Source organism: Mobula birostris, chromosome 27, assembly GCF_030028105.1.
Source record: "Mobula birostris isolate sMobBir1 chromosome 27, sMobBir1.hap1, whole genome shotgun sequence".
NCBI lineage: Eukaryota > Metazoa > Chordata > Chondrichthyes > Myliobatiformes > Myliobatidae > Mobula > Mobula birostris.
Window position 1 is genome coordinate 1,482,301 of NC_092396.1, and position 18,635 is coordinate 1,500,935.

Here is an 18,635-nt window from a genome sequence, read left to right on the forward strand (position 1 = left end):
CAGATTTATTGTTATCCATTAATTCAAGAAAACAACGGCACTCATTGTACATTGCCATTCAACAAATGAACCAGCATATACAGAGCTCTCCTTCATGGGGAACATCTGTGAGGCTCCACACTCTCCCAGTGCTGTCAGGTGTACCAAGATGAAGACCACAATCACGCCCACCTTGGTGTACATGACTAGTCCATGTAGGATGACAATACTATAGAATTACCATAAGACATTGGAGCAGAATTAGGTCACTTGGACCATCGAGTCTGCTCCACCATTCCATCATGGCTGATTTATTATCCCTCTCAACCCCATTCTCCTGTCTTCTCCCTATGACATTTGACACCATGACTAATCAAGAACCTATCAACCTCCGCTTTAAAGAAACCCAATGACTTGGTCCCCATAGTGACAATGAATTCCACAGATTCGCCATCCTCTGGCTAAATTCCTCCTCATCTCTGTTCTAAAGGGACGTCCTTTTATTCTGAGGCTGTGACCATTCTGAGGCTGAGAAACATTCTCTCTCACAACTGCCTATAATTCATTGTACACTAGAACATGGGATAGATATTATTAGATAAGCACATGGGCAGCTGCTTACTCCTTTCTTTCTGTAACCTTCTGAGCTCCCCTTAATAATGAAGGATTTTTGTTCCGCCATTGGAAGAACCAGCCTGGATGCTCCTCAGGCCAAAACTGTACAGGGTAACTGAACAATTCTTAAATTCATGCTCAAATTGAAGTTAATTGTTATTTCAACCGTAAACATGCATAACAAATGAATCAACGTCCCTCTGGACCAAGCTGCGTAACACTGTACATATAAAATACACACAACATATAAAATAATATTACCCCCAGTAAATTAAGAACTAATAAAGTGCACTTAAGGCACAAGTTAAAAAGTAAACAGTATAACACTACTGGTACTTCATACATGACGAGACCTGGGTGGTGGCAGGAAGTTCAGTAGTTTTACGGCCTGGTGGAAGAAGCTAGTTCCCATCCTAACAGTTTCAGTCCTAGTGCCACGGTACCCTCTTGCCTGATGGTTGGGAAGCCGGGTTGGGGGTGGGGGGGGTGGTCAAAGCGATTGTTGGATGGATGGGAGGGATCATTGACAATGTTAAGGGCCCTGCGTACATAGTGATCCTCATAAATATCACTGACGGGTGGAAGAGAGACCACTTTCATATCCAGTTTAAAAGACATTTGGAGAAGTACATGGATAAAAGGGGTTTAGAGATATGGGACAAATGTGGGCAAATGGGACTGGCTCAGCAAACAACATGGTCAGCATGGACAATTGGGCCAAAGAGCCTGCGTCCATGGGTATGGCTCCAACTGTCGTCTCATTACGTGCCCACGTGTATGGCTCCAACTACCATTGTTACGTAACCATGCATACAGCTCTGTCTCTTGTCATGCCAATGCCCATGCCTACGGTCCACACTGTCGTCGTTACATGCCCACGCCTACAGTTGCGACTGTCACCGTTAGGTGCCCACGTGAACAGCTCCAACTGTCATCATTGCATGCTCATGTGTACGACTCTCGTCATCGTTATGGGTCCATGCATACGACTCTATCACCATCAAGTGCCAACGCTTGCAGCTCAGTCATCGTTGTAACGTGAGCACACGTACAGCTCTGACTGCTGTCATTATTACATGCACATACATACAGCCCCAACTGTTGTCATTACGTTACCCACTGCATGACTCTTGTTCTCATTAAGTATCCACGCTTATGACTCTGACTGTCGTTGTCGTCATCATCATGCGAATGCCCTGACTGGTGTCCTCATTACGTGCCCACGCGTACGACTCTGACTGCTGTCATCATTACACGTCCATGCTTACAACTCTGACTGTCGTCATTACGTGTCCACGCTTACGACTCTGACTGTCGTCATTGATATGCTCTGTTATCCTCATTACGTGTCCACTTGCATGACTCTGTCGTCATCGATACGTGTCCACGCCTACGACTCTGGCTGTCGTCTTCGTTACATGTCCACGCGTACAACTCTGGCTGTCATCATCATTACGTGTCCACGCATACGACTCTGACTGTTGTCCTCATTACGTGTCCACGCGCAGGACTCTGGCTGTCATCATCGTTACGTGTCCACTCGCACGACTCTGGCTGTCATCATCGTTACGTGTCCACTTGCACGACTCTGGCTGTACTCATCATTACGCGTCCACACATACGACTCTGACTGTCGGCATTACGTGTCCATGCTTACAACTCTGTCATCCTCGTTAGGTGTCCATGTGCACAACTCAGACTGTCGTCACGTGTCCACGCGCACGACTCTGTTGTCCTTGTTCCGTATCCACGCTTACAACTCTGACTGCTGTTCTCGTTACCTGTCCACGCTTACGACTCTGACTCTCATCATCATTACGTATCCACGTTTACAACTCTGACTGTCATCATTACGTGTCCGTGCTTACAACACTGACTGTCGTCATCATTACTTGTCCACGCTTACGATTCTGTCGTCATTATTACGTCTCCACATGTACAATACTGACATCATTATCATTCCATATCCATGTGTACGACTCTGACTGTCGTCATCACTACGTGTCCACAAGTATGGCCCTGACTGACTGCCATGTACGCACAGAGGGGTTGGTTCGTCTGCACCTTCCTAAAGTCCGCAATCACAAATGCGCACTTTTTATATTTGACTCTAATCAGCTTTCAAGATTCTCTTCCCTTTCCAGGAATCAACCATCCCCAGAGGTTTGCTATTCGTTCCAATGTTTACAGGGAGAATTTATCAGAAACTTGCTCCAACTCAGCATTATTTTACATTGCTTTTTTATTCTGGTTTTAATTTGCTGATGAATTCTGACTATAATCACTTTTATCACTATTCTCAAACAAGGGAAAGTCTGCAGATGCTGGAAATCCAAGCAACACACACAAAATGCTGGAGGAACTCGGCAGGTCATGCAATATGTATGGAAACGAATAGATAGTTGGTGTTTCAGACCGAGACCTTTCATGTCATAAAAATGGACAAGTTTTTAAAATATTCACTTGGGAAGAGTACGTTCACTGTAAATGTTTCAGCAATTTTTGTAATACAACTACTTGTTACAACTAATGACTTTTAACATCTTGTACTGTTGTACACACCCACTCACACTGATGAAGGTGAACATGTACAACTTATATTTGAAATGTCACAAAATATGTAATCTAGGCAAAGCAGTAGTCATTTGAAAACAGCAAATTAACAGGAGTGTAGTCTTAGTGGTTTTCAGATTTATTTTCTGTTGAGCATTTTTCAGAAAACGTTCAGTGATGTGAATTGCGGTGACTTATGTTTGGTTTTACAATTCCCAAAAACGCATCCCTGGAAATATAAGAGTGTACAAATCTCTTGGATTGACGGTCTGAAGGTTAGATTACATTATACGGTGTTGGTCAGTGTTTCCTCCCTTAAACCTGGCAACAAACACATTTACTTCAGATGATCTGATGAATTATTGCCATTACGGAGAACTTCACACTGTACTCCACCCTCCTGCTGAGTTGTGTTGCCACTTTCACAGGACTACAGACTTGGAAGGTCAGTGTCCCTCTGCGAATCAACATTCTTGTACTGCCCTACCATTTACTGTACATGTCCTACCCCTGTTGGGTATCATTCCATTTGTCAGTACTCTGTTCAACTCTTCACCTGCTGTGTAGCCTTAGACTATCATCCTCACTATCCACAACACTATAGCTTTCATGTCAGCTCCTTCCTCTTCACTGCTCAAAAACCACCCATTCATGGTATATTACATTCTTCTGTTATACCTTCTGATGGGTTAGACTCTTTAATTGTCATTATCTTTGCAGTTTAACAATTAATTACCAGCTAGTATATTTATAACTACTTATACATACGTAACTAATTAGTATGTTTCCCGGTGGTCACAGTATGTATATGTAGTTGTTCAATGTATCCACTAGTGGTTACGTTTTTATGATTCTGGGAAGTTCTCTTGGTATTGCATTATTTGAATAGGTGCTTTCTGACTGATTAATTCTCGTCTACAAATTTGGATGGAGTGTTCCTTATCTACGGGATATACAAAGACTATGTTGATTCACCATCTCTTAATCTTTAGTCCCTCTGCTCTTAGCTACCAGACTTTTGCAATTCTACACTTCCAACTCTCTTTGTTTTACAGCACTTAATAAAATGACAGTGAAACAATAAGTTTTGTTCTTTTTTCCTGACTTCTGAAAGAATCTTGTTTCAAAACATCAGAATCCAATACCTCCAAATTCTCTGCTTCACGGTTGTCTGGAATACGCTACATCAGCCCAGCTTCCCCTCGGCTCGGAACCTTCTCTGCTGTCTGACATTTTCCTCATCACCCTTTATCTGCAGACTGCAAAAGTCAATGAGAAGTACACGGCAGAAATGTAAACTCACCGATCTGTGCGTTGTCGTAGAGAAGCAAGTCATACGCTCCTTGGTAACCAGTGCGGTAATTTGTTCTAGTGCCACAGTCCCACTGAACCACCACGGTCTTATCTGGTGTTATGGTGCTGCCTGGGCGGCCAATCTCTACCACAGTACCAACATGTCCTTCGCCATCATCCTGGTTTCCCCATATCCAATCCACGCCACGTACAATACGCATACCCACTTCCATGGTGCACGGTGAGTGACTGCACGCTCAGTGTTGATTAACGTGCAAATGCAATGGTGTCTAAAGATAGGTGATGTTTCGGACTGGCTAGAACACCTGGAAAGGAATACAAGTCAGTTAAACACCTGTCATCAATTACGATAAAACATACTGCACTCTGCCAGCAAGAGAAGTATCTACTTAGAGATACAGTGCAGAACGGGCCCTTCCAACCCATTAATTGTAACCCGAGCCTAATCACAGGACAATTTACAATGACCAATTAACCTACCAACCAGGATGTCTTGGATTGTGAGAGGAAACTGAAGCACCCGGAGGAAACCCATGCGCTCACAGAAAGGAACATACAAAACTTGCTTACAGAGTACACCGGAAATGAACTCTGAACTCCGATGCCCTGAGTTGTAATAGAGTCGCACTAACCACTACGCTACCACCATGCCCCATTAACAATAACTCTATTGAATCACATAGAATATACTTTGAATTTTAGCTATCCGGAACGTAAATAAAAATACTATAGGAAATAGGGAGGAGGAAGAGAAAGGTAGCGTAATTCAGAATATGTTGGAAATACTGTAGCACCTTAAAGAAAATAAGCCAATTACGTTTCATGGTGTAGCTTTCCCCCATGCCATGTGTATATTCAGGCACCTGACAAACAGTCTGTGGGTGCAGCGTCTTCTCAATGTCAGGCATAATGTTTCCACCACCCACAAAGTGCTGTTAGTTCATCAACAGTTCTTTTTCCATAATACTTAATGGTACGTAGTCCAAGTGCAGGTCAATATGACTAGGCAGAATAATAGTTTGGCACAGACAAGATGGGCCAAATGGCCCGTTTCTGTGCTGCAGTGCCCTGTGTGAACAAGATTTGATCTACACAAGAGATTCTGCAGATACTGGAAATCCAGAATAACACACACAAAGGCTGAAGAAACTCATAGCACTCATAGCAACTCATAGCAGTCTGGCTCTGCAGTGCAGAAGGGAGGGGGGAAAAGAGGAGAGCAGTAGTGATAGGGGACTCGATAGAGGTGCAGATAGGAGGTTCTGTGGTCGTGACAGAGAATCCAGGATGGTTTGTTGCCTCCTGGGTGCCAGGGTCAAGGATGTCTCTGATCGATTGCATGACATTCTGAAGTAGGAGGGTGATCAGCCAGATGTTGTGGTGCACATCGGTACCAATGACATAGCAAGGAAGAGTGAGGAGGTCCTGAAGAGTGAGGATAGAGAGCTTGGTAGGAAGTTGAAAAGCAGGACCTCGAGGGTGGTAATCTCAGGATTGCTACCTGTGCTACGTGCCAGTGAGGGTAGGAATAGGATGCCCTGGAGGAGGAACAAGTGGCTGAGGAACTGGTGTAGGGGGCAGGGTTTCAGATTTCAGGATAATTGGGACCTCTTCTGGGGCAGGTGGGACCTGTACAAGAGAGATGGGTTACACTTGAACTACAGGGGGACCAATATCCCTTCAGGGAGGTTTGTTAGTGCTATTGGGGAGGCTTTAAACTAGATTTGCAGGGGGATGGGAACCAGAGTGCCAGAGCTGACAGTGTGGCTGGGGTGAAAATAAATGTTGTTAAAAGTTCAAGCAAATCCGCTAATAGAAAGGTTGGGAATGGTGGTAAAAATCTTCTGAGGTGTATATATTTCAATGCTAGGAGTATTGCGGGGAAGGCGGATGAGTTGAGGGCGTAGATTGACATGTGGAATTATGACGTTATAACAATTAGTGAAACTTGGCTACAGGAGGGGCAGGACTGGCAGCATAATATTCCAGGGTTCCAATGTTTCAGATGTGATCGAGGCAGAGGAATGAAAGGTGGGGGAGTAGCATTGCTTGTTAGGGAAAATGTTACAGCAGTGCTCAGGCAGGACAGATTAGAGGGCTTGTCTACTGAGTCCTTATGGGTGGAGCTGAGAAATAGGAAAGGTATGGCCACATTAGTGGGATTGTATTACAGACCACCCAATAGTCAACGAGAATTGGAAGAGCAAATCTGCAGGGAAATAGCAAGCAACTGCAGGAAACATAAAGTTGTGGTCGTAGGGGATGTTAATTTTCCATATATTGATTGGGACTCCCATACTGTTAGGGGTCTAGATGGTTTAGAGTTTGTAAAATGTGTTCAGGAAAGTTTTCTAAATCAAAATATAGAGGGACCAAGTAGAGGGGATGCAATATTGGATCTCCTGTTAGGAAACGAGTTAGGACAAGTGACGGAAGTCTGTGTAGGGGAGCACTTTGGTTCCAGTGATCATAACACCATTAGTTTCAACTTGATTATGGACAAGGGTAGATCTGGTCCTAGGGTTGAGGATCTTAACTGGAAGAAGGCCAAATTTGAAGAAATGAGAAAGGATCTAAAAAGCATGGATTGGGACAGGTTGTTCTCTGGCAAGGATGTGATCGGTAGGTGGGAAGCCTTCAAAGGAGAAAGTTTGAGAGTGCAGAATTTGTATGTTCCTGTCAGGATTAAAGGCAAAGTGAATAGGAATAAGGAACCTTGGTTCTCAAGGGATATTGCAACTCTGATAAAGAAGAAGAGGGAGTTGTATGACATGTATAGGAAGCAGGGAGTAAATAAGGTGCTTGAGGAGTATAAGGAGTGCAAGAAAATACTTAAGAAAGAAATCAGGAGTGCTAAAAGAAGACATGAGGTTGCATTGGCAGTCAAAGTGAAGGATAATCCAAAGAGCTTTTACAGGTATATTAAGAGCAAAAGGATTGTAAGGGATAAAATTGGTCCTCTTGAAGATCAGAGTGGTTGGCTATGTGCGGAACCAAAGGAAATGGGGGAGATCTTAAATAGGTTTTTTGCGTCTGTATTTACTAAGGAAACTGGCAAGAAGTCTATGGAATTAGGGTAAACAAGTAGTGAGATCATGGAAAATGTACAGATCGAAAAGGAGGAGGTCCTTGCTGTCTTGAGGAAAATTAAAGTGGATAAATCCCCGGGACCTGACAGGGTGTTCCCTTGGACCTTGAAGGAGACTGGTGTTGAAATTGCAGGGGCCCTGGCAGAAATATTTAAAATGTCGCTGTCTACAGGTGAGGTGCCAGAGGATTGGAGAGTGGCTCATGTTGTTCTGTTGTTTTAAAAAGGATCGAAAAGTAATCCGGGAAATTATAGGTTGGTAAGTTTAACGTCGGTAGCAGGTAAGTTATTGGAGGGAGTACTAAGAGACAGAATCTACAAGCATTTGGATAGACAGGGACTTATTAGGGAGAGTCAACATGGCTTTGTGCGTGGTAGGTCATGTTTGACCAATCTATTGGAGTTTTTCGAGGAGGTTACCAGGAAAGTGGATGAAGGGAAGGCAGTGGATATTGTCTACATGGACTTCAGTAAGGCCTTTGACAAGGTCCCGCATGGGAGGTTAGTTAGGAAAATTCAGTCGCTAGGTATACATGGAGAGGTGGTAAATTGGATCAGACATTGGCTCAATGGAAGAAGCCAAAGAGTGGTAGTAGAGAATTGCTTCTCTGAGTGGAGGCCTGTGACTAGTGGTGTGCCACAGGGATCAGTGCTGGGTCCATTGTTATTTGTCATCTATATCAATGATCTGGATGATAATGTGGTAAATTGGATCAGCAAATTTACTGATGATACAAAGATTGGAGGTGTAGTAGACAGCAAGGAAGGTTTACAGAGCCTGCAGAGGGACTTGGACCAGCTGGAAAAATGGGCTGAAAAATGGCAGATGGAGTTTAATACTGACAAGTGCGAGGTATTGCACGTTGGAAGGACAAACCAACGTAGAACATACAGGGTTAATGGTAAGGCACTGAGGAGTGCAGTGGAACAGAGTGATCTGGGAATACAGATACAAAATTCCCTAAAAGTGGCGTCACAGGTAGATAGGGCCGTAAAGAGAGCTTTTGGTACATTGGCCTTTATTAATCAAAGTATTGAGTATAAGAGCTGGAATGTTATGATGAGGTTGTATAAGGCATTGGTGAGGCCGAATCTGGAGTATTGTGTTCAGTTTTGGTCACCAAATTACGGGAAGGATATAAATAAGGTTGAAAGAGTGCAGAGAAGGTTTACAAGGATGTTGCCGGGACTTGAGAAACTCAGTTACAGAGAAAGGTTGAATAGGTTAGAACTTTATTCTCTGGAGCGTAGAAGAATGAGGGGAGATTTGATAGAGGTATATAAAATTATGATGGGTATATATAGAGTGAATGCAAGCAGGCTTTTTCCACTGAGGCAAGGGGAGAAAAAAACCAGAGGACATGGGTTAAGGGTGAGGGGGGAAAAGTTTAAAGGGAACATTAGGGGGGGCTTCTTCACACAGAGAGTGGTGGGAGTATGGAATGAGCTGCCAGATGAGGTGGTAAATGCGGGTTCTTTTTTAACATTTAAGAATAAATTGGACAGATACATGGATGGGAGGTGTATGGAGGGATATGGTCCATGTGCAGGTCAGTGGGACTAGGCAGAAAATGGTTTGGCACAGCCAAGAAGGGCCAAAAGGCCTGTTTCTGTGCTGTAGTTTCTATGGTTCTATGGTTATAGAGGGGTCCAAGATTCTTCGTCAGGCTTGGATTTGATCATAACTGGCTGAGGTCCAACACAAATGGGACAATGTCATCTTGATAACCCAGTTCAACTGGGAGGTCAGTAATTACCGCTACATCAACAGGACTTAAACTGAACAGTTTAAAGCAAAACTGGGGCACTTATGACTGATACCAAGAATTTGAAGTAGCAGGAAGCCAAGAATAGTGCAGAGAAAGAAGTAATAGTAGAAATAAAAGAAAGAAAGTAAAGTTCAAGGTAAATTTATTTTCAAACAATGTATATGCTACTATATTCTAACTTAAGATTCATTTTCTTGCAGGGACTTACAGGGAAAAATACAGTAGAATTTTACAGAAAACTATACATAACAGACTTACAAACCCTAATGTGCAAAAGATGACAAACTGCAACTAAAAATAGTATTGAGAACATGAGTTGTAAAGAGTCCTTGAAAGTAAGTTTGTAGGTCACAGAATCAGTTCAGAGTGGTGGTGAGCGAAGTTATCCACTTTAGTTCAGGAACCTGCTGGCTGTAAGGCAATAACTATTCCTGAACCTGGTGTGGGACCCAAGGCTCTTGTACCTCCTTACTGATTGTAGAATAAAATATTCAAAATTCCAAAATCTGAAAATCTGTTTGAGTGCCAACATAGCATCTCAAATGGAAAATTCCACAAGGCGCTGGGAAGGTTCCCAGGCGACGCACAGGTCTACGCGCACCACAGATAATTCTGAGAAGTGACCTCACATATGTAATGAATAAAAGTTAATGAAAAATAGAAAAAATCACTGCAAAAAGTGAAAAATGAAGATCATGATCGTGTAGTGAAAGAATGGATTCGTCAGCATCGGAGTGAACATATGCGCATAACGGTATGCTGATCAAGAAGCAAACAAAGAACTATCCTGATGAACTGAAAATTGAAGGTAATTGTTTCATGCACAAAATTATTAAAATACTATTTAAAACTACCCCCTCCTCCTGTTATAGTTGCTGTGGAATGGGTGGCTGTTTGAAAACGCTGGCGGATAAGAAGCCAATCACAACCCGGGAACCAGTAATAGACAGAGTCGTGGACAGTCATTCAACTCTGATAGTCTGGAGGACTCAGCTCCATCAGACTGTGGACTTTTCACTCTCTGAGTTTCACCACAGCTGTACATAAGCTGTATACGTAATATAAACAGATTTTGTGTTTAGACTTGGGTTCCATTCTCACGTCTCTCATTATATAGATGTTAATATTCCAAAATCCGAAACACTTCCAGCCTCAGGCATTTTGGATAAGGGATGCTCGTCCTGTAGTAAGAAGAGAGCATGGTCTGGATGATGGAGGTCTTTGATAATGGATGCTGCTTTCTTGTGGCAGCACTGTATGCAAATATACTCAATTGTATAGGAGAGACAAATACCATTAAAAGTACACAGATTCTTTAGGTTCTTAGCAAAAGTTAGTAAATGACAAAAATAGGACCCATCAGGGGCCAAACATGGAAAGCATAGGTTAGGGACTAAGTTACGAGGGGTGATTGATAATTTTGTGGCCTAAGGTAGACCGAGTCGGACAGTGCTTACCTGCAATTTTCAATTATCTGAAACAGAGGTACCACAAAAGTTATTAACTTGAAACTTTCTGCATAATCACTCAGAAGAGTTGAACTGCAGATGCATGTAACGAGAGTTATACAGCTCATCTCCTTCTACCTTAGGCCACAAACTTATCAATTGCCCCTCGTATCTTAGTTGGGGTGGCACTGTAGTGGAGTGGTCAGTGCAGCACTTTACAGAGCCAGCTGTCAGTTTGGGCTTCAGTCCCCACTGTGGTCTATAAGGTGCTTGTACACTCTTCCTGTCACTGCGTGGAGATTGTCCGGGTGCTCTGGTTTCCTCCCACGTACCAGTTAGGGTTAGTGAGTTGGGAGCATGCTATGCTGGCGCCAGCAGGGTGGTGACACTTGTGGGCAGTTCCCGGCACAAACCCAGTTGACTTAATTTGACATAAAATAACACATAGAAACCATAACCATAGAAACTACAGCGCAGAAACAGGCCCTTTGGCCCTTCTTGGCTGTGCCAAACCATTTTCTGCCTAGTCCCACTGAACTGCACACGGACTATATCCCTCCATACACCTCCCATCCATGTATCTGTCCAATTTATTCTTAAATGTTAAAAAAGAACCCGCATTTACCACCTCGTCTGGCAGCTCATTCCATACTCCCACCACTCTCTGTGTGAAGAAGCCCCCCCTAATGTTCCCTTTAAACTTTCCCCCCCTCACCCTTAACCCATGTCCTCTAGTTTTTTTCTCCCCTTGCCTCAGTGGAAAAAGCCTGCTTGCATTCACTCTATCTATACCCATCATAATTTTATATACCGCTATCAAATCTCCCCTCATTCTTCTACGCTCCAGGGAATAAAGTCCTAACCTATTCAACCTTTCTCTGTAACTGAGTTTCTCAAGTCCCGGCAACATCCTTGTAAACCTTCTCTGCACTCTTTCAACCTTATTTATATCCTTCCTGTAATTTGGTGACCAAAACTGAACACAATACTCCAGATTCAGCCTCACCAATGCCTTATACAACCTCATCATAACATTCCAGCTCTTATACTCAATACTTCGATTAATAAAGGCCAATGTACCAAAAGCTCTCTTTACGACCCTATCTACCTGTGACGCCACTTTTAGGGAATTTTGTATCTGTATTCCCAGATCCCTCTGTTCCACTGCACTCCTCAGTGCCTTACTATTAACCCTGTATGTTCTATGTTGGTTTGTCCTTCCAACGTGCAATACCTCACACTTGTCAGTATTAAACTCCATCTGCCAATTTTCAGCCCATTTTTCCAGCTGGTCCAAGTCCCTCTGCAGGCTCTGAAAACCTTCCTCACTGTCTACTACACCTCCAATCTTTGTATCATCAGCAAACTTGCTGATCCAATTTACCACATTATCATCCAGATCATTGATATAGATGACAGATAACAATGGACCCAGCACTGATCCCTGTGGCACACCATTAGTCACAGGCCTCCACTCAGAGAAGCAATTCTCTACCACCACTCTCTGGCTTCTTCCATCGAGCCAATGTCTAATCCAATTTACCACCTCTCCATGTATACCTAGCGACTGAATTTTCCTAACTAACCTCCCATGTGGGACCTTGTCAAAGGCCTTACTGAAGTCCATGTAGACAATATCCACTGCCTTCCCTTCATCCACTTTCCTGGTAACCTCCTCGAAAAACTCCAACAGATTGGTCAAGTATGACCTACCACGCACAAAGCCATGTTGACTCTCCCTAATAAGTCCCTGTCTATCCAAATGCTTGTAGATTCTGTCTCTTAGTACTCCCTCCAATAACTTACCTACTACTGACGTTAAACTCACTGGCCTATAATTTCCCGGATTACTTTTCGATCCTTTTTTAAACAATGGAACAACATGAGCCACTCTTCAATCCTCCGGCACTTCACCCGTAGACAGCGACATTTTAAATATTTCTGCCAGGGCTCCCGCAATTTCAACACTAGTCTCCTTCAAGGTCCGAGGGAACACTCTGTCAGGTCCCGGGGATTTATCCACTTTAATTTTCCTCAAGACAACAAGCACCTCCTCCTTTTCAATCTGTACAGTTTCCATGGTCTCACTACTTGATTCCCTCAATTCCGTAGATTTCATGCCAGCTTCCTTAGCAAATACAGACGCAAAAAACCTATTTAAGATCTCCCCCATTTCCTTTGGTTCCGCACATTTTGCTGTACGTTTCCACGTACATGTGACAAATAAAGGATATGGGCCAGATACAGGCAAAGAGGACTAGCACAGGTTGACAACTTGGTCAGCTTAAAAATGTTAGGCCAACTGGAAAAGTTATGGATGAATGGCTTGGATGGGATGGAATGGATGGCTAAGATGGACAAGATGTATGGGATCAACAGGATGGAATAGGTGGCTGGGATAGACCAGATGGAATGGACAGATGAGATAGACAGGATGGAATAGGTGGCTGGGACAGACCGGATGGAATGGATAGATGGGATAGACAGGATGGAATAGATGGCTGGGATAGACCAGATGGAATGGACAGATGGGATAGACAGAATGGAATAGGTGGTTGGGATAGACCGGATGGAATGGATAGATGAGATAGACAGGATGGAATAGGTGGCTGGGATAGACCGGATGGAATGGATAGATGGGATAGACAGGATGGAATAGGTGGCTGGGATAGACCGGATAGAATGGATAGATGGGATAGCCAGGATGGAATAGGTGGCTGGGATAGACCGGATGGAATGGATAGATGGGATAGCCAGGATGGAATAGATGGCTGGGATAGACCGGATGGAATGGATAGATGGGATAGGCAGGATGGCTGGGATAGCCAGGATGGATGGACAAAATCTATTTTTCATGGTAGCAGTAAAGAAAGTCAAAGGGTAGAAGTTGAAGCTGAAGGAAAGAATTCTAAAAGGGATCTGAAAGTCATGGATACACAGCACGGATGCAGGCCAATCAGCCAATGATTTCATGCCAACAACCCAGCTAGTCCCAATTTCCCTCATTCGGTCCATTCAGAATCACAATCGGAATTAAGTTTAATATCACTGTCATATATTGTGAAACATTGTTTTGTGGAAGCAGCACATTGCAATACATAATAATAAAAACTATAAATTACAATAAGAAATATTAAAAATAAATTAAATAAGTAATGCAAAAAGAGATTTTTAAAAATGAAAAAATGGTGAGGTAGTGTTCATCGGTTCATTGTCCATTCAGAACTCTAATGGCAAAGGGGAAGAAGCTGTTCCTGAAATGTTGAGGTTATCTCTTCAGGTTTCTGTACCTCCTCCTTCATGGTAGCAATGAGAAGAGGGCACATCCTGGTTGAATGCTGCCCTTTTGAGGCATTGCTTTTCAAAGTTTAAAGTAAGATTATTATAAAAGCAAGTCTATGTTTCCATATACTACCATAAGAATCATTTTCTTGTAGTCATTTACAGGAAAAATACAACACAATTTAACTAAAAGCTATACCTGCACAGACAAGGACTGTTAAACAATGTACGAAAGAATATAATCTGTGCAAACAAGGAATAACAAGCACCCCAAAACTGACACCTGTAGCACACCACCAATCACTGACATTCATTCTGAGAACAACCTTCAGCCAGCACCTTCTGTTTTGTACTTCAGAGCTAATGTTGAATCCATCTAGCTAACTCTCCCATGGGACCTCATGTTCCAGACCAGCCTACCATATGGGACCCTGTCAAAGGCCTTGCTAAAGACAACATCCACAGTCCTATCCTGATTTATCCTTTTAGTTAGCTCTTCAAAATCTCTTAAAAGATTCATCAAGCACAAAATTGCTCACACAAAGCCTAACGTCTAACAAAAAGCTGGCAAATCTTGTGCCACAGAATTCCGTCTGGAAACTTCCCCAACACTGACTGACCCAGCTTGTTTTGATGAGTTATTTATATTTCCCTACTCGCAAAGTGGCTGAAACTTGGAATCTCAACAGGCCAGAGGAGGTGCCCAAATCAGCTATAATCACTATATTTAAGAGGTACTGAGACATTTAAAGGATACTCTCCCAATGCAGGTAAATCAGATGTTGAGTATAGACATGGTGGGCCGAACAGCCTGTTGATTCTCTGTGACCTTATGAGATCTTTAAACATCATAGGACAGTCAAAAAGGCTTCCTTCGTTATCTAAAGTGTTGAATACCAGTCCAGAAATTAGACCATAAGACCATAAGACAAAGGAGCAGAAGTCGGCCATTCGGCCCATTGAGTCTGCTCCGCCATTTTATCATGAGCTGATCCATTCTCCCATTTAGTCCCACTCCCCTACCTTCTCACCATAACCCTCGAAGCCCTGGCTGCGCAGATACCTATCTTCACCACCTTCTTCACCACCGACTCAACCTGGAGGTTAACCTTAAGGGTATCCTGTACGAGGACTCCCAAGTCCCATTGCATCTCAGAACTTTGAATTCTCTCCCCATTTAAATAATAGTCTGCCCATTTATTTCTTCTGCCAAATTGCATAACCATACATTTTCCAACATTGTATTTCATTTGCCACTTCTTTGCCCATTCTCTCAATCTATCCAAGTCTCTCTGCAGACTCTCTGTTTCCTCAGCACTACCGGCCCCTCCACCTATCTTCGTATCATCAGCAAAATGAGCCACAAAGCCATCTATTCCATAATCCAAATCGTTGATGTACAACGTAAAAAGAAGCGGCCCCAACACTGATCCCTGTGGAACACCACTGGTAACCGGCAGTCAACCAGAATGGCATCCCTTTATTCCCACTCTCTGTTTCCTGCCAATCAGCCAACGCTCTATCCATGTATGTAACTTTCCCGTAATTTCATGGGCTCTTATCTTGATTAGCAGCCTCATGTGCCGCACCTTGTCAAAGGCCTTCTGAAAATCCAAATATGCAACATCCACTGCATCTCCCTTGTCTAGCCTACTTGTAATTTCCTCAAAAAATTGCAAAGGTTTGTCAGGCAGGATTATCCTTTAAGGAAACCATGCTGAGTTCTGCCGATCTTGTCATATGCCTTCAGGTACTCCGTAACCTCATCCTTGACAATCGACTCTAACAACTTCCCAACCACCGATGTCAAGCTAACAGGTCTATAATTTCCTTTCTGCTTCCTTGCCCCCTTCTTAAATAGTGGAGTGACATTTGCAATCTTCCAGTCCTCCGGAACCATGCCAGAATCTATTGACTTTTGAAAGATCATTGCTAATGCCTCCGCAATCTCCACAGCTACTTCCTTCAGTACACGAGGGTGCATTCCATCTGGTCTGGGAGATTTATCTACCTTTAGACTATTCAGCTTCCTGAGTCCTGACGAAGGGTCTCGGCCTGTAATGTCGACTGCACCTCTTCCTAGAGATGCTGCCTGGCCTGCTGCATTCACCAGCAACTTTGATGTGTGTTGCTTGAATTTCCAGCATCTGCAGAATTCCTGTTGTTTCCTGAGTACTTTCTCTGTCGTAATTGTGACTGCGCACACTTCTCTTCCCTGCCACTCTTGAGTGTCCGGTATACTGCTGTCTTCCTCAGTGAAGACTGATGCAAAATACTTGTTCAGTTCCTCTGCCATCTCCTTATCTCCCATTACAATTTCTCCAGCATCATTTTCTATCGGTCCTATATCTACTCTCACCTGTCTTTTACTCTTTATATACTTGAAAAAGCTTTTAGTATTCTCTTTGATATTATTTGCTAGCTTCCTTTCATTGTTCATCTTTTCCCTCTTAATGACCTTCTTAGTTTCCTTTTGTAAGCTTTTAAAAACTTCCCAATCCTCTGTCTTCCCACTAATTTTTGCTTCCTTGTATGCCCTCTCCTTTGCTTTAACTTTGGCTTTGACTTCTCTTGTCAGCCACGGTTGCATCCTTTTTCCATTTGAAAATTTCTTTTTTGGAATATATCTGTCTTGCACCTTCCTCACTTCTCGCATAAACTCCAGCCACTCCTGCTCAGCCGTCTTTCCCGCTAGTGTCCCTTTCCAGTCAACTTTGGCCAGTTCCTCTCTCATGTCACTGTAATTTCCTCTACTCCACTGAAATACCGACACATCGGATTTCGGCTTCTCTTTCTCAAATTTCACAGTGAACTCAATCATGTTACGATCACTGCCTCCTAAGGGTTCCTTCACTTCAATCTCTCTAATCATCTCTGGTTCATTACACAATACCCAATCCAGTACTGCTGATCCCCTAGTGGGCTCAACAACAAGCTGTTCTAAAAAGCCATCTCATAGGCTGAGTACAGGGCTACGGTAGGAAACTTTGTCACCTGGTGTGAGCAGAATTATCTGCAGCTTAACATGAAAAAGACTAAGGAGCTGGTGGTGGACCTGAGGAGGGCTAAGGCACCGGTGACCCTTGTTTCCATCCAGGGGGTCAGTGTGGACATGGTGGAGGATTATAAATAACTGGGGATACGAATTGACAATAAACTGAACTGGTCAAAGAACACTGAGGCTGTCTACAAGAAGGGTCAGAGCCATGTCTATTTCCTGAGGAGACTGAGGTCCTTTAACATCTGTCAGATGATGCTGAGGATGTTCTACAAGTCTGTGGTGGCCAGTGCTATCATGTTTGCTGTTGTGTGCTGGAGCAGCAGGCTGACGGTAGCGGACACCAACAGAATCAACAAACTCATTCGTAAGGCCAGTGATGTTGTGGGGATGGAACTGGACTCTCTGATGGTGGTGTCTGAAAAGAGGAAGCTGTCCAAGTTGCATGCCATCTTGGACAATGTCTCCCATCCACTGGTTGGACTGGTTGGGCACAAGAGTACATTCAGCCAGAGACTCATTCCACCGAGATGCAACACTGAGCGTCATAGAAAGTCATTCCTGCCTGTGGCCATCAAACTTTACAACTCCTCCCTTGGAGGGTCAGACACCCTGAGCCAATAGGCTGGTCCTGGACTTATTTCCATCTGGCATAATTTACATATTACTATTTAATTATTTATGGTTTTGTATTGTTATATTTATACTCTATTCTTGGTTGGTGCAACTGTAACGAAACCCAATTTCCCTCAGGATCAATAAAGTATGACTATGACTAAAGCCATTCTACAAATTCTCTCTCTTGAGATCCAGTGCCAACCCGATTTTCCCAATCCACTCACATGTTAAAATCCCGCACAATTATCATAACAAGCCTTTTCTATTTCCTGTTGTAATTTGTAGTCCATACTGCAATTTGAGAAGGAGAATCATAATACACATGTATCAGTTTTGCAATGGAATAAAGGGAACTACAGAGGCATGAGAGAGGAGATTGCCCAGGTAGATTGGAGGAGGATACTGGCAGGGATGATGACAGAGCAGAGATGGCTGAAGTTTCGAGGAATAACTCACAAGGCGCAAGACAGAAGTTGTTCTCAAACAGCAGGGATAGGCAACCATGGCTGACAAGGGAAGTTCAAGACTACATAAAAGCCAAGGAAAGGGCATACAAGGTAGCAAAAGTGAGTAGAAATTGGATGATTGGGAAGCTTTTAAAATCCAACAAAAGGCATAAAAAAGCTATAAGAAGGGAAAAGGTGAACTATGAGGGCAAACTAGTCAATAATATAAAGCCAGATACTAAATGATTTTTTTCAGTTACATAAAGAGTAAAAGGGAGGTGAGAGTTGATATTGGAGCACTGGAAAATGATGCTGGTGAGGTATTAATGGGGGACAAAGAAATGGCAAATGAACTCCATGAGTACTTTGCATCACTAGCTGTGTGCCAGAGGTCCATGAGTGTCAGGGAGCAGGACTAAATGCCATTGCTATCATAAAGGAATAAGTGTTAGGCAGGCTCAAACGTCTTAAGGTGGATAAGTCACCAGGACCAGATGGACTATATCTCAGAGTCCTGAGAGGGTT

The 18,635-nt window shown here is 43.2% G+C and overlaps 1 protein-coding gene across 6 annotated transcripts in view; it reads right to left on the reverse strand.

Annotated features, from left to right (window-relative positions):
- The window catches only part of mib2 (MIB E3 ubiquitin protein ligase 2), a 227,000-nt gene that overhangs the window by 145,624 nt on the left and 62,741 nt on the right, over positions 1-18,635 (reverse strand). For all 6 annotated transcript variants that reach the window (XM_072245423.1, XM_072245417.1, XM_072245419.1 and 3 more), the window contains one exon: positions 4,451-4,766. In XM_072245423.1, coding sequence (XP_072101524.1) covers positions 4,451-4,673 — 223 coding nt within the window. In that variant the 5' untranslated portion in view covers positions 4,674-4,766. The remainder of the gene's footprint in view (positions 1-4,450; positions 4,767-18,635) is intronic.